The sequence below is a fragment of the Oncorhynchus mykiss genome, chromosome 15 (assembly GCF_057628025.1).
Source record: "Oncorhynchus mykiss isolate SJ-2025 chromosome 15, ASM5762802v1, whole genome shotgun sequence".
In the NCBI taxonomy this organism is placed as follows: domain Eukaryota; kingdom Metazoa; phylum Chordata; class Actinopteri; order Salmoniformes; family Salmonidae; genus Oncorhynchus; species Oncorhynchus mykiss.
This window is the reverse complement of record NC_143036.1, coordinates 67931080-67952883: the sequence shown is the minus strand read 5'-3', so window position 1 is coordinate 67952883 and position 21804 is coordinate 67931080. Positions and strand designations below refer to the sequence as shown.

General features: G+C 42.1%; 1 protein-coding gene across 3 annotated transcripts in view; it reads left to right on the top strand.

The window, feature by feature from the left end:
* LOC110499867 (voltage-dependent calcium channel subunit alpha-2/delta-1) overlaps positions 1–12765 on the top strand; it is a 153128-nt gene extending 140363 nt beyond the window's left edge. For 2 of the 3 annotated variants that reach the window (XM_090200895.1, XM_090200897.1), the window contains 6 exons: positions 422–474; positions 882–937; positions 1380–1503; positions 4642–4754; positions 7244–7326; positions 8768–12765. In XM_090200895.1, the coding sequence (XP_090057021.1) occupies positions 422–474; positions 882–937; positions 1380–1503; positions 4642–4754; positions 7244–7326; positions 8768–8890 (552 nt within the window). In that variant the 3' untranslated portion in view covers positions 8891–12765. The remainder of the gene's footprint in view (positions 1–421; positions 475–881; positions 938–1379; positions 1504–4641; positions 4755–7243; positions 7327–8767) is intronic. The other variant, XM_090200896.1, reaches the window with a different exon arrangement.
* The last annotated feature ends 9039 nt before the right edge of the window (positions 12766–21804 follow it).

Genomic DNA, 21804 nt, shown 5'->3' with positions numbered 1-21804 from the left:
GGAAAGAAAGGACACAGGCCTGAGTCACTAGACCAGAGCATTGCATGCTAATCATAATCAAAGCAACATGGTTGTTTTTTCAGTCAAACCGGGAACCTACTTGTTGTTCCTTTTCACTTTGTAGATTTACACTAGCATCTGTTGTGGTGGGCTCTGTGCTAATTCCCTTCCAAAATCTTGTCTGGCTTGTCTGAGTCGGTGTCCGCGCACTTGGCAAATGCCTCGGCTCGAGACTCGCTTTGCCAGCACAATCAGGATGTTTAGAAAAGGTATAAGCCCAAGTTTAAAATGTGCTGTTTTACATGGAATGTTTAGTTATTGGGAGTTGTTTCGATTACCTGAAGTTACGCTTGGGCTTCACCATGTGAAAATATGTTTTTGTAATGTGTTTTGTAATACCCAACCTTTTTGTCCCTTGCAGCCCACCATAGCAGACATTTTGAACGTTGGATGGTTAGCATCAGCAGCAGCCTGGTGAGACCCAACTCTTGGTTCTTTAACACTGTTCCCAATGCAGATGTAAAAATACAGAGGCAGTCTGTGGGCCATCTGTGTAAGCATTCTACAGGTCCCAGAGCACTTTGTTTACACCAGCTCGCCTTCTGTCCTGATTTCATTCGCTGTGTGTCTTACAATATGTCCAATAAAATTAGATTTGTTTACAGGGAGGCTAACACATTGTCATATTTTTCCACACAAAGGCTTTTTGATTATGACATTTGCGGTTATTTCGCTAAAAGCCAATAAACTCGCCATCTGAATGAAAATCTGTAAGAAATGTGGGTTGTGATTATACAGTATGTGAGTATTTTTCCTGTCACGGACAGGATGTTGGATGTTCTGTCAAGAGGTATTAATTTGTGTACTTTGATTCCCTACAGGTCGATACTACAGCAATTATTGGTTAGCATAGCATTCCCTAATTTCCTGCACGCAGGTGAGATTTCCGACTCTTCTAAAACATTTGTTTGAATTAGGTTGTTAAGTATGATCTCATAAAAAATCACGTTGTTATAAAATGCCCCTTTTCTATTTAGCTTGATGGGCCCTTAATAAAAGTATTGGCGCTGTTGTTATGAAAGCAATGACGGTATTCTCAGAGCATAGCAAGTTATTCATCAAGCAATGATGAGCTATGCCAGGAATATTAATTGAGAAATAACATTGTTCAAATGTAGATGGATTTCTGTATGTTTTGGCTACCAGAGCAACTGAACAGTAATTTGTCTTCTCAGAACTTGAGAATGTACACGGTGTGTTCTATGGACATAACCCCTACCTTGCTGGATCCTTGACAATCTGTTTGTTTGTTTGTGTGCGTGTCTGTTGTGCGCGTGCGTGTGTGCTGCGTTTGTGTGCGCGTGCTGTGTGTTCCACAGCAGACACTGATGACGAAATACCTGACATGTCCAAGGAGAGCTGTATCACGGAGCAGACTCAATACTTCTATGACAACGAGGAAAAGTCCTTCAGAGGAACACTAGACTGTGAAAACTGCTCCAGGTGAGAGCTGTCATTCACTGCAACCTATTTTACACACTCCAGGGTCCTTTACAGTAGGGAGATTTTTTTTTTAATGGGTAGGCACTACCTAAACTTGTCCAATAACAACATAGTATTCCATTTTCCATTGCAAAACATTTTGGTATTGCGTACCCAACTGAACATAACCTTGGTAAAACCTCATCAACAATCCTCTGGAACTGCCACACAGAGCACGAGATGGAACTTCACTCAACATTCTAGTTCTCTCCTTTAGTTAATACTATCAAAATGTCCCTTTAATTTGGGAATTGTGATCAAATAAATACAATATTACCCACTTTCAATGCAACATACCGAAACAAAACTAATTATGCAAGAGATTTTCTTGTAGGAAGAGCGCATTGGAGTACGATTCTATTGCATTGACATGCACGACTCAGGTCCACACTCTATTCTACGGTGCGGCATAACCAATCAGAACTGCAGTAGAATCAGACATATGCAAATAGACCTTTGCCATATATGGATCTGTGCCGTTCACTTTCGACTGGACTGTGCTTACAGCATGAGAGGTTGGGAGTAGATACGCTTGTTTTGAGATCAAAGCATCATTTGTCTGATTCTCTGTAATAATGGTATGGGAATAAAAAAGCATTTTATTTTGTTAAGTGGTTTCTTGCATCAAACAATACATTTTCAGTCACCTTGTATGAAGGGCAAGTGGATAAACAGGTTCATGTCAAGTCCTGCGTGTTTTTTTACAAAAGTCTTATGGAATGTAGACCTACATTGAACACCACACATTGGCTGCTACTGTAGGCTGAATGATAGAACAGCTATTTCCATGTTAAAATGTTATGGGGTGCATTTTCTCCATTGTTTTTGATGGTAGACCACTCTGATAGGCCTACATTATGATCAAATAGCCACAGTAGCCTACTTGGCCACTGTTGAAACTGTAACTTAAAGCGAGTTCAGCCTCAGTGTTCACAATAAACACACACCAGATGTTGCACAGAAAGTTTGCGCTCAGCAGACCTGAAATTTGCTCAGTGCCGAAAGAAATTAGAGGGATCATTGCTCGTCACACTTATTATATATGAACCCACCAAGAGCCAAGTACAACTCTACCTCAATAGAATACATTATTCTATGTGGCTCAGTGGGGAAAAGGCACTGGCTGATTGCTATCAGGCCTGCTCTAAACCAGCTGTGCAGATTCAAGACAGTGGAATGTGCTTGACCCATATTACCTCTGACAGTTTAGTTCCAATAATAGGGCATAGGATCCTATCTAAAGATGGTGCTGCCATACAATTGGTTTTAATGACTGTGTATACATCTGAAATGGCAATGTGGTAGTACACTACTTTTGGCTGTAGTACACTACTTTTGGCCAGGCTGGAAGGCACAGTGGGTTTAATGTTGGACGCAAAGAATCTTGGGAATCAGAACCCCTCAATTGACTACAAGCACCTTCATTCCCTCCACCCCACCACATAGCTAAATCACTGAGACTACAAACAACTTCTTCACACAGGTTATGTGCGATTTCATTCTAAAGTACTCTTGTTATATAGTCTTGGTGTGCTCTGCTTGTGGTCTGCTAGTACTCTGCTAGTGGTCTGCTAGTGGCCTGCTAGTGCTCTGCTAGTGGTCTGCTAGTGCTCTGCTAGTGGTCTGCTAGTGCTGCTAGTGGTCTGCTAGTGCTCTGCTTGTGGTCTGCTAGTGCTCTGCTAGTGCTCTGCTAGTGGTCTGCTAGTGGTCTGCCAGTGGTCTGCTAGTGCTCTGCTTGTGGTCTGCTAGTGGTCTGCTAGTGGTCTGCTAGTGCTGCTAGTAGTCTGCTAGTGGTCTGCTAGTGCTCTGCTAGTGCTCTGCTAGTGCGCTGCTAGTGCGCTGCTAGTGGTCTGCTAGTGCTCTGCTAGTGCTGCTAGTGGTCTGCTAGTGCTGCTAGTGGTCTGCTAGTGCTGCTAGTGGTCTGCTAGTGCTGCTAGTGGTCTGCTAGTGGTCTGCTAGTGCTGCTAGTGGTCTGCTAGTGCTGCTAGTGGTCTGCTAGTGCTCTGCTAGTGGTCTGCTAGTGCTGCTAGTGGTCTGCTAGTGCTCTGCTTGTGGTCTGTTAGTGGTCTGCTAGTGCTGCTAGTGGTCTGCTAGGGCTGCTAGTGGTCTGCTAGTGGTCTGCTAGTGCTCTGCTAGTGGTCTGCTAGTGCTGCTAGTGGTCTGCTAGTGCTGCTAGTGGTCTGCTAGTGGTCTGCTAGTGGTCTGCTAGTGCTGCTAGTGGTCTGCTAGTGCTGCTATTGGTCTGCTAGTGGTCTGCTAGTGCTCTGCTAGTGCTCTGCTAGTGGTCTGCTAGTGCTGCTAGTGGTCTGCTAGTGCTCTGCTTGTGGTCTGCTAGTGGTCTGCTAGTGCTGCTAGTGGTCTGCTAGGGCTGCTAGTGGTCTGCTAGTGCTCTGCTTGTGGTCTGCTAGTGGTCTGCTAGTGGTCTGCTAGTGCTGCTAGTGGTCTGCTGTGCTGCCAGTGCAATTGCACTCAACCAAATAAATCCGTCACTCTAATGACAAAGTGGAGTTCCCTGGGCCGAGGAGGTAGTAAACTCCACATGCCTTGAAGGTGAGGTAGAGTCAGTATGCTGCAAGGCAGACCACAATCTTGGCGGTGCGTTTGCTGTTTTAAGGCTCCCTCGTGCTGTCTAATGGGGTGCCTGCCGCACTGTGTTGCTGTGCATTAGCTTCGCATACGTCGCCAGTTAACAACCACCATAAAGAAGGTCAATTTTTGTCTAAACTCAAAACTGCCAGCCTGTGTTTCCGCTATGGTCTGCTATGGTCTGAGGCCGGTGTAATTTAGGACTAGAGCTTGGACCATATATAAGCAGACAGTGTTGCCCTCACACCGACCCTTCAAGGTTGGATGCAGCTTATGTTTGGTAGGTCGACTCAACTCAACCCATTCAGACAATTATGTTCTCATTGGAACATACGGGTGTTTCACTTGAAATATAATTAGATTCCGGGAATCTTCCAACCGGGATTTCTGGAAAACATGTGAACATTAGGGAAAGTTTCAGGAATTTTTCAACCCTAGTCTTGTAGTACCCTGTCTTTCCCAATGCCATGTCTCATGGCATCTCCCCTGTGTCTTGTTTCTGTCTCGATCCAGGATGTTCCATGCTGAGAAGCTGTGGAAGACCAACCTGGTGTTCGTCATCGCCGACGCCAAGCTCACCTGCATGTCATGTGACCACAAGCCCTTAATACAGGCCGAGCAGCCTTGTATCCTTTAAACATACAGTCAATAGAGCACTAATGTTTAATATTGTAATACAGTAGTAATATATTCATGTCTAATGTAGTTGTGTAGTTCATCTGTACTACTTACAGTCTGTTAGTTCTAGTTTACTGGTCTTTGTATATACAGTGACTCTTCTTAAAATAATCACATCTAACTAGATTATTATTTGTTTAATTATTAAAAGGTGTACAGTTGTACAGGTTTTTTCTTTTATCCTACTGGTCCCTATATTCTTGACTTTTACAAGCAGAGTACAATATTTTTCATATTCCTCAATGGATCAGAACTTCCTCTATGGCTAAGTGAAACTCAGACCTGTACTGACTGACTGGCTTCTCTCTCTGTTACAGATGAACCAAACTCAGACCTGTACTGACTCAGTCTCCTGTCTCTCTCTCTGTGTTGCTGTTGAACCAAACTCAGACCTGTACTGACTCAGTCTCCTGTCTCTCTCTCTGTGTTGCTGTTGAACCAAACTCAGACCTGTACTGACTCAGTCTCCTGTCTCTCTCTGTGGATGTTGAACCAAACTCAGACCTGTACTGACTCAGTCTCCTGTCTCTCTCTGTGGCTGTTGAACCAAACTCAGACCTGTACTGACTCAGTCTCCTGTCTCTCTCTGTGGCTGTTGAACCAAACTCAGACCTGTAATGACTCAGTCTCCTGTCTCTCTCTGTGGCTGTTGAACCAAACTCAGACCTGTAATGACTCAGTCTCCTGTCTCTCTCTGTGGCTGTTGAACCAAACTCAGACCTGTACTGACTCAGTCTCCTGTCTCTCTCTATGGCTGTTGAACCAAACTCAGACCTGTACTGACTCAGTCTCCTGTCTCTCTCTGTGGCAGATGATAGCGAAGGCTAATCCACTCTGAAAGGCTTACAATCAAATCCATCATATCCCCTCCAACACACCAGGGCTGTAGCCAATTATACAAGGAGCCTAATGAAAATTCACATAAATTCAAAATGGCAGCCAAAAGGGTTTCAGGGGAGACTATTTGATTTGCTCCAAAAATGACGTGGTTTTTCCATGTCTTTCTGAAAGCATCTGTTCCGATTGTTCTTTCACATTTCGATTAGTGTTATAGCTTGATATTTAATTTGATATGGTAATTTACTTCAATCCAAAGTGGATAGTGATACAGATTGGGTATGTGTGGCCACAAAGTGGGTTACATACAGCCATAGAGATACAATATAATAGTGTTCCATTTAATTCTGTGCCCACAATATCTGGTGATGCAAGTACTACACTGAACAAAAATATAAACGCAACATGCAAACATTTAAAATATTTTACTGAGTTATAAGAGCCCTAATCTATGGATTTCACATGACTGAGAATACAGATATGCATCTGTTGGTCACAAATACCTGTGGGGTGGATCAAAAAACCAGTCAGTATCTGGTGTGACCACTGTTTGCCTCATGCAGCATGACACATCTCCTTCGCATAGAGTTGATCAGGCTGTTGATTGTGGCCTGTGGAATGTTGTCCCACTCCTCTTCAATGACTGTGCAAAGTTGCTAGATGTTGGCGGGAACTGTAATACACTGTCACACACGTCGATCCAGAGCATCTCAAACATGCTCAATGGGTGACATGTATGGTGAGTATGCAGGCCATGGAAAAGCTAGGACATTTTCAGCTTCCAGTTATTGTGTACAGATCCTTGTGATGTGGGGCCGTGCATTTTCATACTGAAACATGAGGTGATGGCAGGTGATGAATGGCACGACAATGGGCCTCAGGATCTCGTCACCGTATCTCTGTGTATTCAAATTGCCATCGATAAAATGCAATTGTGCTCATTGTCCATAGCTTGAGCCTTCCCATACCATAACCCCACCTCCACCATTGGGCACTCTGTTCACAACGTTGACATCAACAAACATCAGTCTGCTATCTTTCCGGTACAGTTGAAACCGGTATTCATCTGTGAAGAACCCACTTCTCCAGTGTGCCAGTGACCATCGAAGGTGAACCTTTGCCCACTGAAGTCAGTTACAATGCTGAACTGCAGTCAGGTCAAGACCCTGGTGAGGATGACGAGCACGCAGATGACATTCCTGCAGTCATCATGACAGTTGCACGCTCCCTCAAAACTTGAGACATCAGTGGCATTGTGTTGTGTGGCAAAACTGCACATATTAGAGTGCCCCCAGCACTAAGTGCACCTGGATAATGATCATGCTGTTTAGTCAGCTTCTTGATATGCCACACCTGTCAGATGAATAGATTATCTTGGCAGAGGAGAAATGCTCACTAACAGGGATCTAAACAAATTTGTGCACACAGTTTGAGAGAAATAAGCTTTTTGTTGGAACATTTATGGGATAACTTATTTCAGTTTATGAAACATGGGACCAACACTTTTCACATGTTGCGTGTCTATTTTGGTTCAGTAGATATATTCTAGCCAATTGAGCTACCAGAACCAATGGTTTATTTCCTAAATGGGTTGATGTAGCTGAGGGACCAGACCCATGTGAAATGGCTGAGAAACCAAGGTTCCGAAAAGGTCCAGATGCCTGTTTCGACAACAACGAGAGGGTAGGTCACGTCATTATTTTGTCATCCTCTGTGTTTAAAAATGGCAACCGTCAAATGTAACGTCACAATGTCAAAACTCACAATACACTAATATGTTTTCACAATGCATGTGCTTTTCTCAATGTGCATAGTTCTCTTGTTAATGTTCCATCTTTTACTCAAAATGGCTGCCTCTTTCTCTATTCTTGTCTTTGGATTACTGTATGTGCAGAGATTTCCCACACAAATACAAGTTATTGCCAGGTATTGACATACTGCACTGTATGGTTCAACAGTAAGCAAATATGTAGTGTAAATGACTAAAATCCTTTGTGTGTGAAATCTCTGCACTTGAATGCTTTGGTTTGTTTTTCAGACTCGTCTTATCCCAGTGGCAAACCTTTTGGTTTCTCAAAGTTTCATGATGGTGTTAACATCTTCTGCTTGCACTCTTTCTATTTATTACACACACACACACACACACACACACACACACACACACACACACACACACACACACACACACACACACACACACACACACACACACACACACACACCTAGATGCTTCTCTCTGTTTCTCTCTCTTCACCTTTCCACAAAGTGTTCTGTTTTCTCCGTTCTTCTGCCCATTCACTTTGCACATGGACTTTCTAACTGCTAACTGTGGAATGTTTGCTGCATGACTTTCTCTTTCTCTCTGTTTCTGTTTCTTTCCTGCTCTTTGATTGGCTGTTGATGGTTAGGATGAGCACATGTGCCCGACGAGCGCAGGCTCTCCATTGGCCTCCTCTCTGCTCATGTTACTGCCGCCACTGTTCATGTGCTGTCTCGGGTCAGTCCCATCAAGCACTCTCTCTCTCTCTCTCTCTCTCTCTCTCTCTCTCTCTCTCTCTCTCTCTCTCTCTCTCTCTCTCTCTCTCTCTCTCTCTCTCTCTCTCTCTTTTTCTCTCTCTCTCTCTCTTTTTCTCTGTATCATACTATGTATTTCTTTCCATCTCTCTTTATCGGTCTGTTTGTCTACTGACGTGTTTACTAATCTAGATGCTAGCTAACGCAGGCCCTTGCTTCCTAATTTAACTAACAAATTCTTATTTATTTTATGATGTAGAAAATGATACATGTCTGAAAATGTTTTGTTATTACGCTCCACTCTATAGAGCTGTACAGATTATCAGACATCAGAGAATCCGACATGGATTATTCCATACTCAGATTACAATTATTCCATACATACCCCAATCTCTATTCAATGTGGATATGCAGTCTAGTACCATTATACCTTGCTATTATGTCATCAAACATACAGTAGCTTTATGAATATGTAAGACATACTGGGCTGTTGTACCCCTACTGAACCAATTATCTTTTAGTCAGCAGGGTTGTGTCTGTCACTAACTTGTCCCCCTGCCACCTTCCTCCCTGCCACCTTCCTCCTCCCCTCTTGTTGCCGTGGTCACAGGAGGAGGACTTTGACTGTGGTGGGGCGTCCGCTCTGAGCCCGTCCCTGTTGGCCATGGTGGCGCTGCAGCTGGCCCTGCTCTGGCTCCTGGCCGGCTCAACTCACCACGCCGTCCCCTCGTGACCTCTGAAGACCTCGGTTGCCCCCGGCAACCGGCATGCAACGCCGCCTCAAAACGCTGAACGCTAAAACAAAAAAACATCTGAAACCACTTCCTGACAGATCTTCTTTTGGGATATTTGCGTTTTTTAAGGGTTTCGTTACATTTCTTCACCCAGGGGTGGGAGAAAGTGAGGAAAGTTAACATCGGCGGGATGTAAAATAAATTCTAAGCGAGAACTTTCATCCCTGACCCCTGACCCCTGGCTTTTCCCCTCCAGCCATCTGAGCTTCCAGCCATCTGAGCTAGGGAGATCGAGGTGATTGAGTGGTGAACTTTGACCTTTGTTTGGCTCGACGATGACAACCCTGCGAATGCTACAGGTTGGACTGCCTTACAGTGCCAGGGGGAAAGTGAAAGGACTGCCTCTTCATTTTGGGTTCCTTTTAGGTTTTTGGTTTTTTTTGTGATGTTCTAAAAGAGATCCCCGTTGATTTGTATTCAACACTGCCAGAAACAGTGCTGCCCTTCGCAACAGTCCCGTTGTGTTTGTCACAAAGTTATTTATTTATTTCTAAACCTTTTGCAGTGGCTTGTTACTCAGTATTGAAATGTGTGTTTGTTTTGTTCAAGTTGCAATAAGTTGTTTAATAGGAAGTCAGAAATCAGAATGTTTTTTATTTTACACTGGGGTGCTGTTGGCATTATTCTGTTAGTTTCAACTCCCATTTAAAAGTAGCAACACATTTACATTCACGCTGCTGTCCTTGTATAGATGTGGTGTACAACGATCATATTCATTCACATACATGTGGTCACATATGAACCCTTTTGCCCCCACTTACTATCTCCTGTTTGAAGTGATTGATCCCTTTCTGTTTGCGGTCAACCACTTCTCCCTCAACCTTGACCACAAATGGTCAATGTCGGGTCCTACCATCTTGGTATCTGGTCCCTCTGAACTAACCATCATTGCCAAAGAGCAATTGACCAATCAGGGCACCCCGGCTGGCCTCTAGTGCACTCATTGGTCTAATCTCTAGTGCCATGTTGATTCTTAGTCAGACAAACCCTTTAGCTTTATTTATTTGACTGTGTGGCTACTGACCTGAAGGAAACTTGATGTGTTTGGTATTTATTTGAATATATAAGTTTGTTTTTGTTTTTTATTAGGATGAAGGGCATAGCTGCATGCTAGTGTGTAATGTTGGCTTTAATGCCATTATTTTTTGATTGATTTCAATGTGTCAATGCAATGGATATAAAATGAAGAGAAAGAGTAGCAGGGATGTAGGAAATGTAGACTTGGTACATGACAGTTTATTTGTGCTTGCTCATGTCTCACTTCTTGATTTAAGTATCGTTGAATACGTGACTTGCAACTTCAAGGATCTGTCTTTCTCACAATGTTCTGCCCGCTATTGAAGAGAACATTTCCCCAAATCAAAAACCATTGCACCTCGTTGCAAAGTGAATTTCCCCCTCAAAACGTAAATTGCTTTAAGACCTATTGGAAATGTCTATCAATACACTCCAATCTAAATTCATTCATATCAGTGTGGATATCAGTCCTGTTGTACTTTCTTAGTTTTTGTGTGCCTTGTGGTTCTGGTACTTTAATAACTTTATGAATTAGAGATTCAAGACAGATTGACAATAGGATACTGTCTTTCTGAGTGTACTATACTATGGTATACACCTGCTAACTCATTTCCCCACAAGAACAGCTACCAACATACTACATGAGAAATAACAGAAATGTGCCTCGTTTTATTCAGGACCAAATCTGGACCCGTCAATCATCCTGGCCAAATGATGCAGTGGAATAACTTTGAGTGAAAGAGACATAAGGTTAAGTTTCTTTATTCAGCGTTGTGGAAAAACGGTTTTATTAAAACGCGGTTTTATTATCATGTCAGAATATCAACAATTCCTCTCTAAATGGATTGTATTCGTTTAATTTTTGAACATGGTTCACAAGAGGGACATGGTAGACATGCTGTGCTTTAAAAAAACATTTTTTTCCTTTGTGATGCAATTCAGCTTGTTCAACTGGGACGTGATCTGATGGTCGATTTAGTGTTACTGATCTGTTGTAGAGAAAATATAGAGGAGTTCCTGGCACTGAATTGACCTCTTAAGCACTAAACAAGATCATTTCAGACAATCGATTCGATAACAATTGACAATCATTGTTTCCGATAACTTGCTTAAGACTAGTATTAGTAATACTTCATTGAATTAATTGCTGTAAATGAAAATGCAAACAACTGCCAAAACAGGGACTTTAAAGGAGCCTTGGGGTAATGTCAGAAACATTCACGCATTGTTTCCTTTGAAAACAGAGGCATATGGACTCAGGAAACCACATAGTCTATTCAGTGTAGAGTTGGGAAACTACATGATTACGCTGTGTGGTCTCTAGTGCCATTCAAATACTTCTCCCACACCTCATTATCATTGCTTAAATTATAATTACAAAGCGTTCTTACGTCAACCAGAATAAAATCCATCTGGACTTTTTCAATTTCTCTGAAACACTGAAGAGGAAGGGGACTTTTGTTATGATCCCAGTCTTAAGCTATGATTATTTGCCAATATGTTATGTGGCGAAACTCGAGTACCATCACCAAAGGCGGACTGCTGTCATGTCCGAAACTATACGAGTGGTCTGAGGTGACATTTAGGGTCCCGTATTGGTTGTTTCAATGTTCTGTGGGGAAACTAACTAACATCCTGTATTTAAGACCCTCAATATCTAAGAACATTCAAGAATATCAAGTGCCATAGGACTCTCTTTCTCTGTTTACCGGGAAACCTATTACTAACGTTTATGCAACGTTTAGGATTGAATAAGTGCAAATCTCATCTATTTTCCCTGTGTTGCATGATAATGCCATGATACTGTATCAGTGGCAGGCAATGAGATAAAGTACCCTCTTTCTTCTCCTGCTTTGGTGTGTATTGTTGGGATAGGAAGCATAATAACGTGGGTTTGTTGGGTGTTTGTTTATGATATGATAACGATAACGATACAGCTTCTACTGCCTTTCTCTTGAGGAGACAGCATTTGGTACCGCCCTGGTCTGAGTGAGCGCAGTGGCCTAGCGGTTAGAGCATTGGGCCAGTAACCGAAATGTCACTGGTTCGAATGCACGAGCCGACAAGGTGAAAAATCGGTCAATTTGCCCTTGAGCAAGGCACTTAACCCTAATTTGCTCCAGGGGCGCTGTACTACTATGGCTGACCCTGTAAAACAACACAATTCACTGCAGCTCTCCGGTGTATGTGACAATACATATCTTTTCCTCTGTCACAGGTTGTCACATTCAAGACCAGGCTAGACCCTTGGGAAATGGTGTCTGGTTATTTCATGCCACTCTAAGGGCTAAAATCAGATGCTGTCACCTCAGGAATAACATATTAGCAGAGTGATTGGATGTGTTTTTTGATGCTGTGGTGCTCTCTGTGTGGATTGTGTGGGTTATGCTTTTTCTGGACTCTTTTTTTGTTATCATGAACTCTCAGTGTGTTTTAAGGGGAGTGTTCCATGCCTGCAACACTATGTCAGGCTATTGGTGGGACCGCCCCCCAATCTTTCTCTGCCAGCGTTTTCATGGCAGACCATTGGTGGACATGTCCACTAATCTCCCCTTGTCAGACTCCTTTTTGACAGGCTATTGGTGGGCCTCCGCGTCAATCTCCCTTGATTGTGCTTTTAAGATGTTACACTTTTGTGGAACTTGATTCACCTGAATCAGTCATGTATAAATTTGTACGATACTGTTATTATTCTCGGACGAAAGAAAGAAAATAGTAATGTTTATAATCCTGGAAAATGCTTATTCATGTGCAAATACAGTATATTCAGAATAAAACTTTCTCATTAGCTATTGAATGGTGTCCTCTTGCAGTTCTGGGCCCTTTCCTCCCCAACCCAGATTGACTTGCTGTTACTGTAACGTTGCCAAAACACATTTCCCACTTTTCCCCACAATGTGTGTGAGAAACTGAAAGAAGCTGCAGTCTGCTATCCCAGTGTCCCCCAGTGACTCCCACCGGCCAATCAGCGATGAGAATTGAGGCCGGGCCAACAACAACATCCAGGAAGTGAAAGTGAAGAATATCTATATCTCTCTGTGGTTATGACACTGAATTTGCTTAACGGACACATTTACAGTTGAAGTTGGAAGTTTACATACACATAAGCCAAATACATTTAAACTCAGTTTTTCACAATTCCTGACATTTAATCCTAGTAATAATTCCCTGTATTAGATCAGTTAGGATCACCACTTTATTTTAAGAATGGGAAATGTCCGAATAATAGTAGAGAGAGTGATTTTATTTCAGCTTTTATTTCTTTCATCACATTCCCAGTGGGTCAGAAGTTTACAATAAACTGAATTAGTATTTGGTAGCATTGCCTTTAAACTGTTTAACTTGAGTCAAAAGTTTCAGGTAGCCTTCCACAAGATTCCCACAATAAGTTGTGTGAATTTTGGCCCCTTCCTCTTGAACAGAGCTGGTGTAACTGAGTCAGGTTTGTAGGCCTCCTTGCTCGTACATGTTTTTTCAGTTCTGCCCACAAATTCTCTATGAGATTGAGGTCAGGGCTTTGTGATGGCTATTGTCCTTAAGCCATTTTGCCACAACTTTGGAAGTATGCTTGGGGTCATTGTCCATTTGGAAGACACATTTGCGACCAAGCTTTAACTTCCTGACTGATGTCTTGAGATGTTGCTTCAATATATCCACATAATTTCCCTTCCTCATGATACCATCTATTTTGTGAAGTGCACCAGTCCCTCCTGCAGAAAAAGCCCCACACAACATGACGCTGCCACCCCCGTGCTTCACGGTTGGGATGGTGTTCTTCGGCTTGCAAGCCTCGCCCTTTTTCCTCGAAACATAACGATGGTCATTATGGCCAAACAGTTCTATTTTTGTTTCATCAGAACAGAGGACATTTCTCCAAAAAGTACGATCTTTGTCCCCATGTGTAGTTGCAAACTGTAGTCTGGCTTTCAAGCGACCTTTCAGGTTATGTCGATATAGGACATGTTTTACTGTGGATATAGATACTTTTGTACCTGTTTCCTCCAGCATCTTCACAAGGTCCTTTGGCTGTTCTTCTGGGATTGATTTACACTTTTCGCACCAAAGTACGTATATCTCTTGGAGACAGAATGTGTCTCCTTCCTGAGTGGTATGACGGCTGCGTGGTCCCATGGTGTTTATACTTGCGTACTATTGTTTATACAAATGAACATGGTACCTTCAGGCATTTGGAAATTGCTCCCAAGGATGAACCAGACTTGTGGAGGTCTACAAAACAAATCTGAGGTCTTGGCTGATTTATTTAGATTTTTCCCATGATGTCAAGTAAAGAGGCACTGAGTTTGAAGGTAGGCCTTGAAAAACATCCACAGGTACACCTCCAATTGACTCACATTATGTCAATTAGCCTATCAGAAGCTTCTAAAGCCATTACATAATTTTCTGGAATTTTCCAAGCTGTTTCAAGGCACAGTCAACTTAGTTCATGTAAACTTCTGACCCACTGGAATTGTGATACAGTGAAATGATCTGTCTGTAAACAATTGTTGGAAAAATGACTTGTGTCATGCACAAAGTAGATGTCCTAACCCGACTTGCCAAACTGTAGTTTGTTAACAAGAAATTTGTGGAGTGGTTGAAAAGCGAGTTTTAATTACTCCAACATAAGTATATGTAAACTTCCGACTTCAACTGTATGAAGATGCACTTAATAATAAAGAGAGCTTTTTCATGTACAGTGTAATTCCCCCTTCTCCGACAGTATGTTTATCGAATGTAAATTGATTTAGTCGGTAGCAGAGATCCTTCTCAGACTTGAACCTGAAACCAGCTGCTGTCAAGTCTACATCCATAGCCACATACTCCTTCACAGCCCCCCAAAGACAGACTACATGCTCATTTTACCCCTTACGATCAACGTTAAAATTGTCCCTTATACTGTATGATATACTGCAGGCCCCAAGAAGGAACGCGTAAGTCTCTCTGGTGCTAAGGGACATTTTAATGAGTCCAATTACAATGCCTTTTAGTATTTATGATTAATAAAACAGTCTTTATTACTGGTAGCACAGCTGTGGAAATGACTAAGCAGAGAGCAATAATATGAAATTACATATTTTACAGACCCCAAGCAGGAAATTGACCATAACAATTACGACCAAAGCACTATGGAACGGCTCAGTCGTTCCCTCACTATCTCTTTGTAAGAACTTGTAATAATATCATAAACTACAAAGAAAAACCATAAACATTGTATAGAGTCTGTAGTAGGGCGTAGTGAAGGTCAAACTCAGCAGTGAAATGTCATAGCTTTCAGCAGCAAATGGTAGAGCTGAGCAGAGTCCCATAAGGTTTGTTGGCAAACGTTCATTGGGCATATCACTTCACATTTTGGCTGACCTTTTGACACGTGACACATCCAATCCCTTGACCTATATTTCAAACTAGACTGCATGCTCAGTCTGCAGTCTCTACTCTTTCTCTGGAATATGTTTTAATAAATATATGCTTGTGTACCTTGCTAAAAAAAACACTTAACCTAAATCACCCAGTTATAATGCATTATAATGCATTGTAGGACTTGTTATGAGCATGTATGAGCCCTTTTATAATGTCAGTTTAAGACCGTTGAAAATGTAACTTATAGAGCAGGGGTAGGCAAATAGATACAGCTCCAGTCCATTTTTGTCAGAGCAGATGGTCGGAGAGTCAGAACATAATTATACTAACTTGTACCCTGCAAATTGACCACAACTAAGCCCCAAAAAAAGGTTATTTTTAAAAATAATAATTTCATGCCAGGATTACATTGAGACACGATCACATACAGTGGGGCAAAAAAGTATTTAGTCAGCCACCAATTGTGCAAGTTCTCCCACTTAAAAATATGAGAGAGGCCAGTAATTTTCATCATAGGTACACTTCAACTATGCCAGACAAAATGAGAAAGAAAATCCAGAAATTGACATTGTAGGATTTTTTATTTATTTATTTGCAAATTATGGTGGACAATAAGTATTTGGTCAATAAAACAAAAGTTTATCTCAATACTTTGTTATATACCCTTTGTTGGCAATGACAGAGGTCAAACGTTTTCTGTCAGTCTTCACAAGGTTTCCACACACTGTTGCTGGTATTTTGGCCCATTCCTCCATGCAGATCTCCTCTAGAGCAGTGATGTTTTGGGGCTGTTGCTGGGCAACTCGGACTTTCAACTCCCTCCAAAGATTTTCTATGGGGTTGAGATCTGGAGACTGGCTAGGCCACTCCAGGACCTTGAAATGCTTCTTACGAAGCCACTCCTTCGATGCCCGGGCGGTGTGTTTGGGATCATTGTCATGCTGAAAGACCCAGCCACGTTTCATCTTCAATGCCCTTGCTGATGGAAGGAGGTTTTCACTCAAAATCTCACGATACATGGCCTATTCATTATTTCCTTTACACGTATCAGTCGTCCTGGTCCCTTTGCAGAAAAACAGCCCCAAAATCATGTTTCCACCCCCATGCTTCACAGTAGGTATGGTGTTCTTTGGATGCAACCAAAAAGTTATATTTTGGTTTCATCTGACCATATAACATTCTCCCAATCTTCTTCTGGATCATCCAAATGCACTCTAGCAAACTTCAGACGGGCCTGGACATGTACTGGCTTAAGCAGGGGGACACGTCTGGCACTGCAGGATTTGAGTCCCTGGCGGCGTAGTGTGTTACTGATGGTAGGCTTTGGTACTTTGGTCCCAGCTCTCTGCAGGTCATTCACTAGGTCCCCCCGTGTGGTTCTGGGATTTTTGCTCACCGTTCTTGTGATCATTTTGACCCCCCGGGGTGAGATCTTGCGTGGAGCCCCAGATCGAGGGAGATTATCAGTGGTCTTGTATGTCTTCCATTTCCTAATAATTGCTCCCACAGTTGATTTCTTCAAACCAAGCTGCTTACCTATTGCAGATTCAGTCTTCCCAGCCTGGTGCAGGTCTACAATTTTGTTTCTGGTGTCCTTTGACAGCTCTTTGGTCTTGGCCATAGTGGAGTTTGGAGTGTGACTGTTTGAGGTTGTGGACAGGTGTCTTTTATACTGATAACAAGTTCAAACAGGTGCCATTAATACAGGTAACGAGTGGAGGACAGAGGATCCTATTAAAGAAGAAGTTACAGGTCTGTGAGAGCCAGAAATCTTGCTTGTTTGTAGGTGACCAAATACTTATTTTCCACCATAATTTGCAAATAAATTCATTAAAAATCCTACAATGTGATTTTCGGCATTTTATTCCCTAATTTTGTCTGTCATAGTTGAAGTGTACCTATGATGAAAATTACAGGCCTCTCTCATCTTTTTAAGTTGGAGAACTTACACAATTGGTGTCTGACTAAATACTTTTTTGCCCCACTGTACATCTCTTTTGTGGGAATATATGGGAATACATTTTCTAAATTAAACAAATGTTTAGCTGAATTCCTGGTGATTTTAGTCTTTTTTGACCCAAAACTAAACCCTGCGGGCCGGTTTTGGCCTGCGGGGCAGCCTATTACCGACTCCTGATATAGAGAGACATATTATAAGCCTTGTTATAAGATACGGTTCACATGTGCTTACACAAAGTTATAAAGCATTACAGCTGGATGAGTAAGTGTTACCAAAACTTGCTTCTGGGTATGCTGCCTCTGCATGTCAGGGGTTTTCTACTTCTATTTGGACTCCACTTCACCAATAGAGATTCTTCAGAAAGTGTTTTCTAAGCCAGATATGGATGAGTGGTCTGTATCCTCCTGCCTGTGGTTCTTTTTTTAAAGAAACAAAATAAAAAACCTCTCTGCTAAGATCTGGGTAAAATAATGAAAGGAATGTGAGTCTTATTCAGTACATTTAGTTATTGCTTGCTTTTATAAATTCTACCAACCTTGCCAGCAGGCAGGCCAGCTATAATACAGGTAACTACCAAAATAATGGAAATGCTTGAGTAAATGAGGGATACAAAGTATATCGAAAGTTAATTAAGCAATTAACATATCATTATGCATACGGTCATGTATAAAAAGGCTGGGCAGGCCATCATTTTGGCTACCATCCACAGGGCACGAGTGGTCACTGAATGGTTTGATGAGCATGAAAACGATGTAAGCCATATGTCATCAGTGTCTCAGTTATCAGATTTCAACACACTTGAACACTTATGGGAGATTCTGGAGCTGTGCCTGAGACAGCATTTTTCACCAACATCAAAACACTAGACGATGGAATTTCTCTTGGAAGAATGGTGTCGCATCCCTCCAATAGAGTTCCAGACACTTGTAGAATCTATGACAAGGCACATTGAAGCTGTTCTGGCCTGTGGTGGCCCAACGCCTTATTAAGACACTTTATGTTGGTGTTGCCTTTATTTTGGCAGTTACAGTGCCTTGCGAAAGCATTCGGCCCCCTTGAACTTTGCGACCTTTTGCCACATTTCAGGCTTCAAACATAAAGATATAAAACTGTATTTTTTTGTGAAGAATCAACAACAAGTGGGACACAATCATGAAGTGGAACGACATTTATTGGATATTTCAAACTTTTTTAACAAATCAAAAACTGAAAAATTGGGCGTACACAATTATTCAGCCCCCTTAAGTTAATACTTTGTAGCGCCACCTTTTGCTGCGATTACAGCTGTAAGTCGATTGGGGTATGTCTCTATCAGTTTTGCACATCGAAGAGACTGAAATGTTTTCCCATTCCTCCTTGCAAAACAGCTCGAGCTCAGTGAGGTTGGAAGGAGAGCATTTGTGAACAGCAGTTTTCAGTTCTTTCCACAGATTCTCGATTGGATTCAGGTTTGGACTTTGACTTTGCCATTCTAACACCTGGATATGTTTATTTTTGAACCCTTCCATTGTAGATTTTGCTTTATGTTTTGGATCATTGTCTTGTTGGAAGACAAATCTCCGTCCCAGTCTCAGGTCTTTTGCAGACTCCATCAGGTTTTCTTCCAGAATGGTCCTGTATTTGGCTCCATCCATCTTCCCATCAATTTTAACCATCTTCCCTGTCCCTGCTGAAGAAAAGCAGGCCCAAACCATGATGCTGCCACCACCAAGTTTGACAGTGGGGATGGTGTGTTCAGCTGTGTTGCTTTTACGCCAAACATAACGTTTTGCATTGTTGCCAAAAAGTTCAATTTTGGTTTCATCTGACCAGAGCACCTTCTTCCACATGTTTGGTGTGTCTCCCAGGTGGCTTGTGGCAAACTTTAAACTACACTTTTTATGGATATCTTTAAGAAATGGCTTTCTTCTTGCCACTCTTCCATAAAGGCCAGATTTGTGCAATATACGACTGATTGTTGTCCTATGGACAGAGTCTCCCACCTCAGCTGTAGATCTCTGCAGTTCATCCAGAGTGATCATGGGCCTCTTGGCTGCATCTCTGATCAGTCTTCTCCTTGTATGAGCTGAAAGTTTAGAGGGACGGCCAGGTCTTGGTAGATTTGCAGTGGTCTGATACTCCTTCCATTTCAATATTATCGCTTGCACAGTGCTCCTTGGGATGTTTAAAGCTTGGGAAATCTTTTTGTATCCAAATCCGGCTTTAAACTTCTTCACAACAGTATCTCGGACCTGCCTGGTGTGTTCCTTGTTCTTCATGATGCTCTCTGCGCTTTTAACGGACCTCTGAGACTATCACAATGCAGGTGCATTTATACAGAGACTTGATTACACACAGGTGGATTGTATTTATCATCATTAGTCATTTAGGTCAACATTGGATCATTCAGAGAACCTCACTGAACTTCTGGAGAGAGTTTGCTGCACTGAAAGTAAAGGGGCTGAATAATTTTGCACGCCCAATTTTTCAGTTTTTGATTTGTTAAAAAAGTTTGAAATATCCAATAAATGTCGTTCCACTTCATGATTGTGTCCCACTTGTTGTTGATTCTTCACAAAAAAATACAGTTTTATATCTTTATGTTTGAAGCCTGAAATGTGGCAAAAGGTCGCAAAGTTCAAGGGGGCCGAATACTTTCGCAAGGCACTGTACCTGTAGTTACACAAGCTAGCTACTCTAACTTGATTGATAGCCTGAAATGGCATCTGATTAGCATATTATGAGTTTGGGATATGGGGTAACTAAAGAAAACTTCCTAAAATTGTGGCTAGTAATATCAGAGGGAAACAACAACAAAAATATATGGCCATGACACCTCTGGTCACCTCGACATGACACTAAGTACTCGGTGCCAGAGGCTCTGCTTTCTGTGTCTGGTTTCCAAGATGGCCTCTCCTGTTTATGTTCTGGCTCGGTCATGTTGTGTTTTGATTGTTATCCGAGTTTCGGCTTGCAGCTTTGTGTTGATCCATATCTGACGGAAACTGCAGTCACTGGATGCACCACGATATGTTCGCATAAATACATGTATTTCATTACTAGTGAACAGAAATACAGATACAAAATGGGCGCCAAGCATCACAGAGATGGTGGAACTGCACATTGGTGGTGGTTTAGGTGAGTTAACCCTAATGCACTGTTTAAATGGAGTCTATTAGTTGCACTTCACTGGTGAGAAGGAATGTTGGCACAATATTTACATGCTGATAGGCTGTTACGTAATCCCTTTAGAATGAGCTAATGCATTCACCTTAACATTCACTCTTAATAACTGTAACACTGGCTTATGGGGATATGGTCAATTGTTTAAGACTATGTCATTTGAAATATGTCTATAATTGAGAAATGTGTTAAACTATATGTGTTGATGGTGATGACATGGACACAACCAAAGACTTAAGTACCCACAGTGAAAACCTACTGAGCCCCCAAAACTAACACAGAGTTACATGAAGATACATGTGGTCCAGTGGGGATAGATGATGAGAGAACAGCTTTGTGGGAAGCTGTCGAGAGCTGCAGGAAAAGCAACATTCTAAACCTCAACCAACAAAAGACAGAAAAGATCAGACCACCTAGACTTTGATGAGATTTTGGTTGAGCCCATTTCAAAACTCTGAGTCTCCAGGCTTCTCAGTGCAACTTCAGTGCAACTTCAACATCCCTATTGAAGTCCATTGTGTTTCTATAGAACCGTATTTGTTTGCAGATCTCCTGACTTGACATAGCTTTGGATTTCCTTTTCTAAAGGCCTCGTAAGCAGGTTTCACTTGCCTTTTGTCGGGACGGCCATTACGGTCTTGTGACGGTGGTCAACATCTTAATCCTATGAGATTTGAACGGGAATGGGGATTGGGACCCCAATTTAGGACAGCTGAGACGTTTATATTTAGATTGTTTGTTTTTCCCAGGGTCTGTTAATACAGCACCTCTCTCATGTACTGTAGCTGGCCAGTGACCTCAAGGTCCTTGGTCTCCAGCTCGCAGCTCCGCAGCTCACTCTTCCAGTCATCATTAGAGATTAGATGACATGTAAAAGAGAGAAGATTACAGTAAACGTTTACACAGGGTTCCTGCGTCAGGGGGCCCATTGGGGTAGCATACAGGGGCCAGGCAGCCTTTTTAGAACAGGCACTGCCTATTGAATACAGTGGAGGCTGGTAAGAGGAGGAAGGCTCATAGAAATGACTGGAATGGAATGGCTGAAATGGTATTAATACCATTCCATTTATTCCATTCCATCCATTGAGCCTGTCCTCCGATTTAAAGAGATACCAGCTAGGGCTGTGGCGGTCATAACATTTTGTCAGTCTGTGATTTTCAAGCAAATAACTGCCGTTCTCACGGTAATTGACTGTTAATTAACATAAACACATTTAGCATCTCCTGGCTTCCACACACAACCTACAAATAGCGAATGGAGGATGCTTTTCCCGTGGTTCATTTTCATGCCAGCCAGGTAGGCTATACTCCTGTTGTAAAGCAAAGCAATGTGTTTAATATTAGGAAAGTTAATAA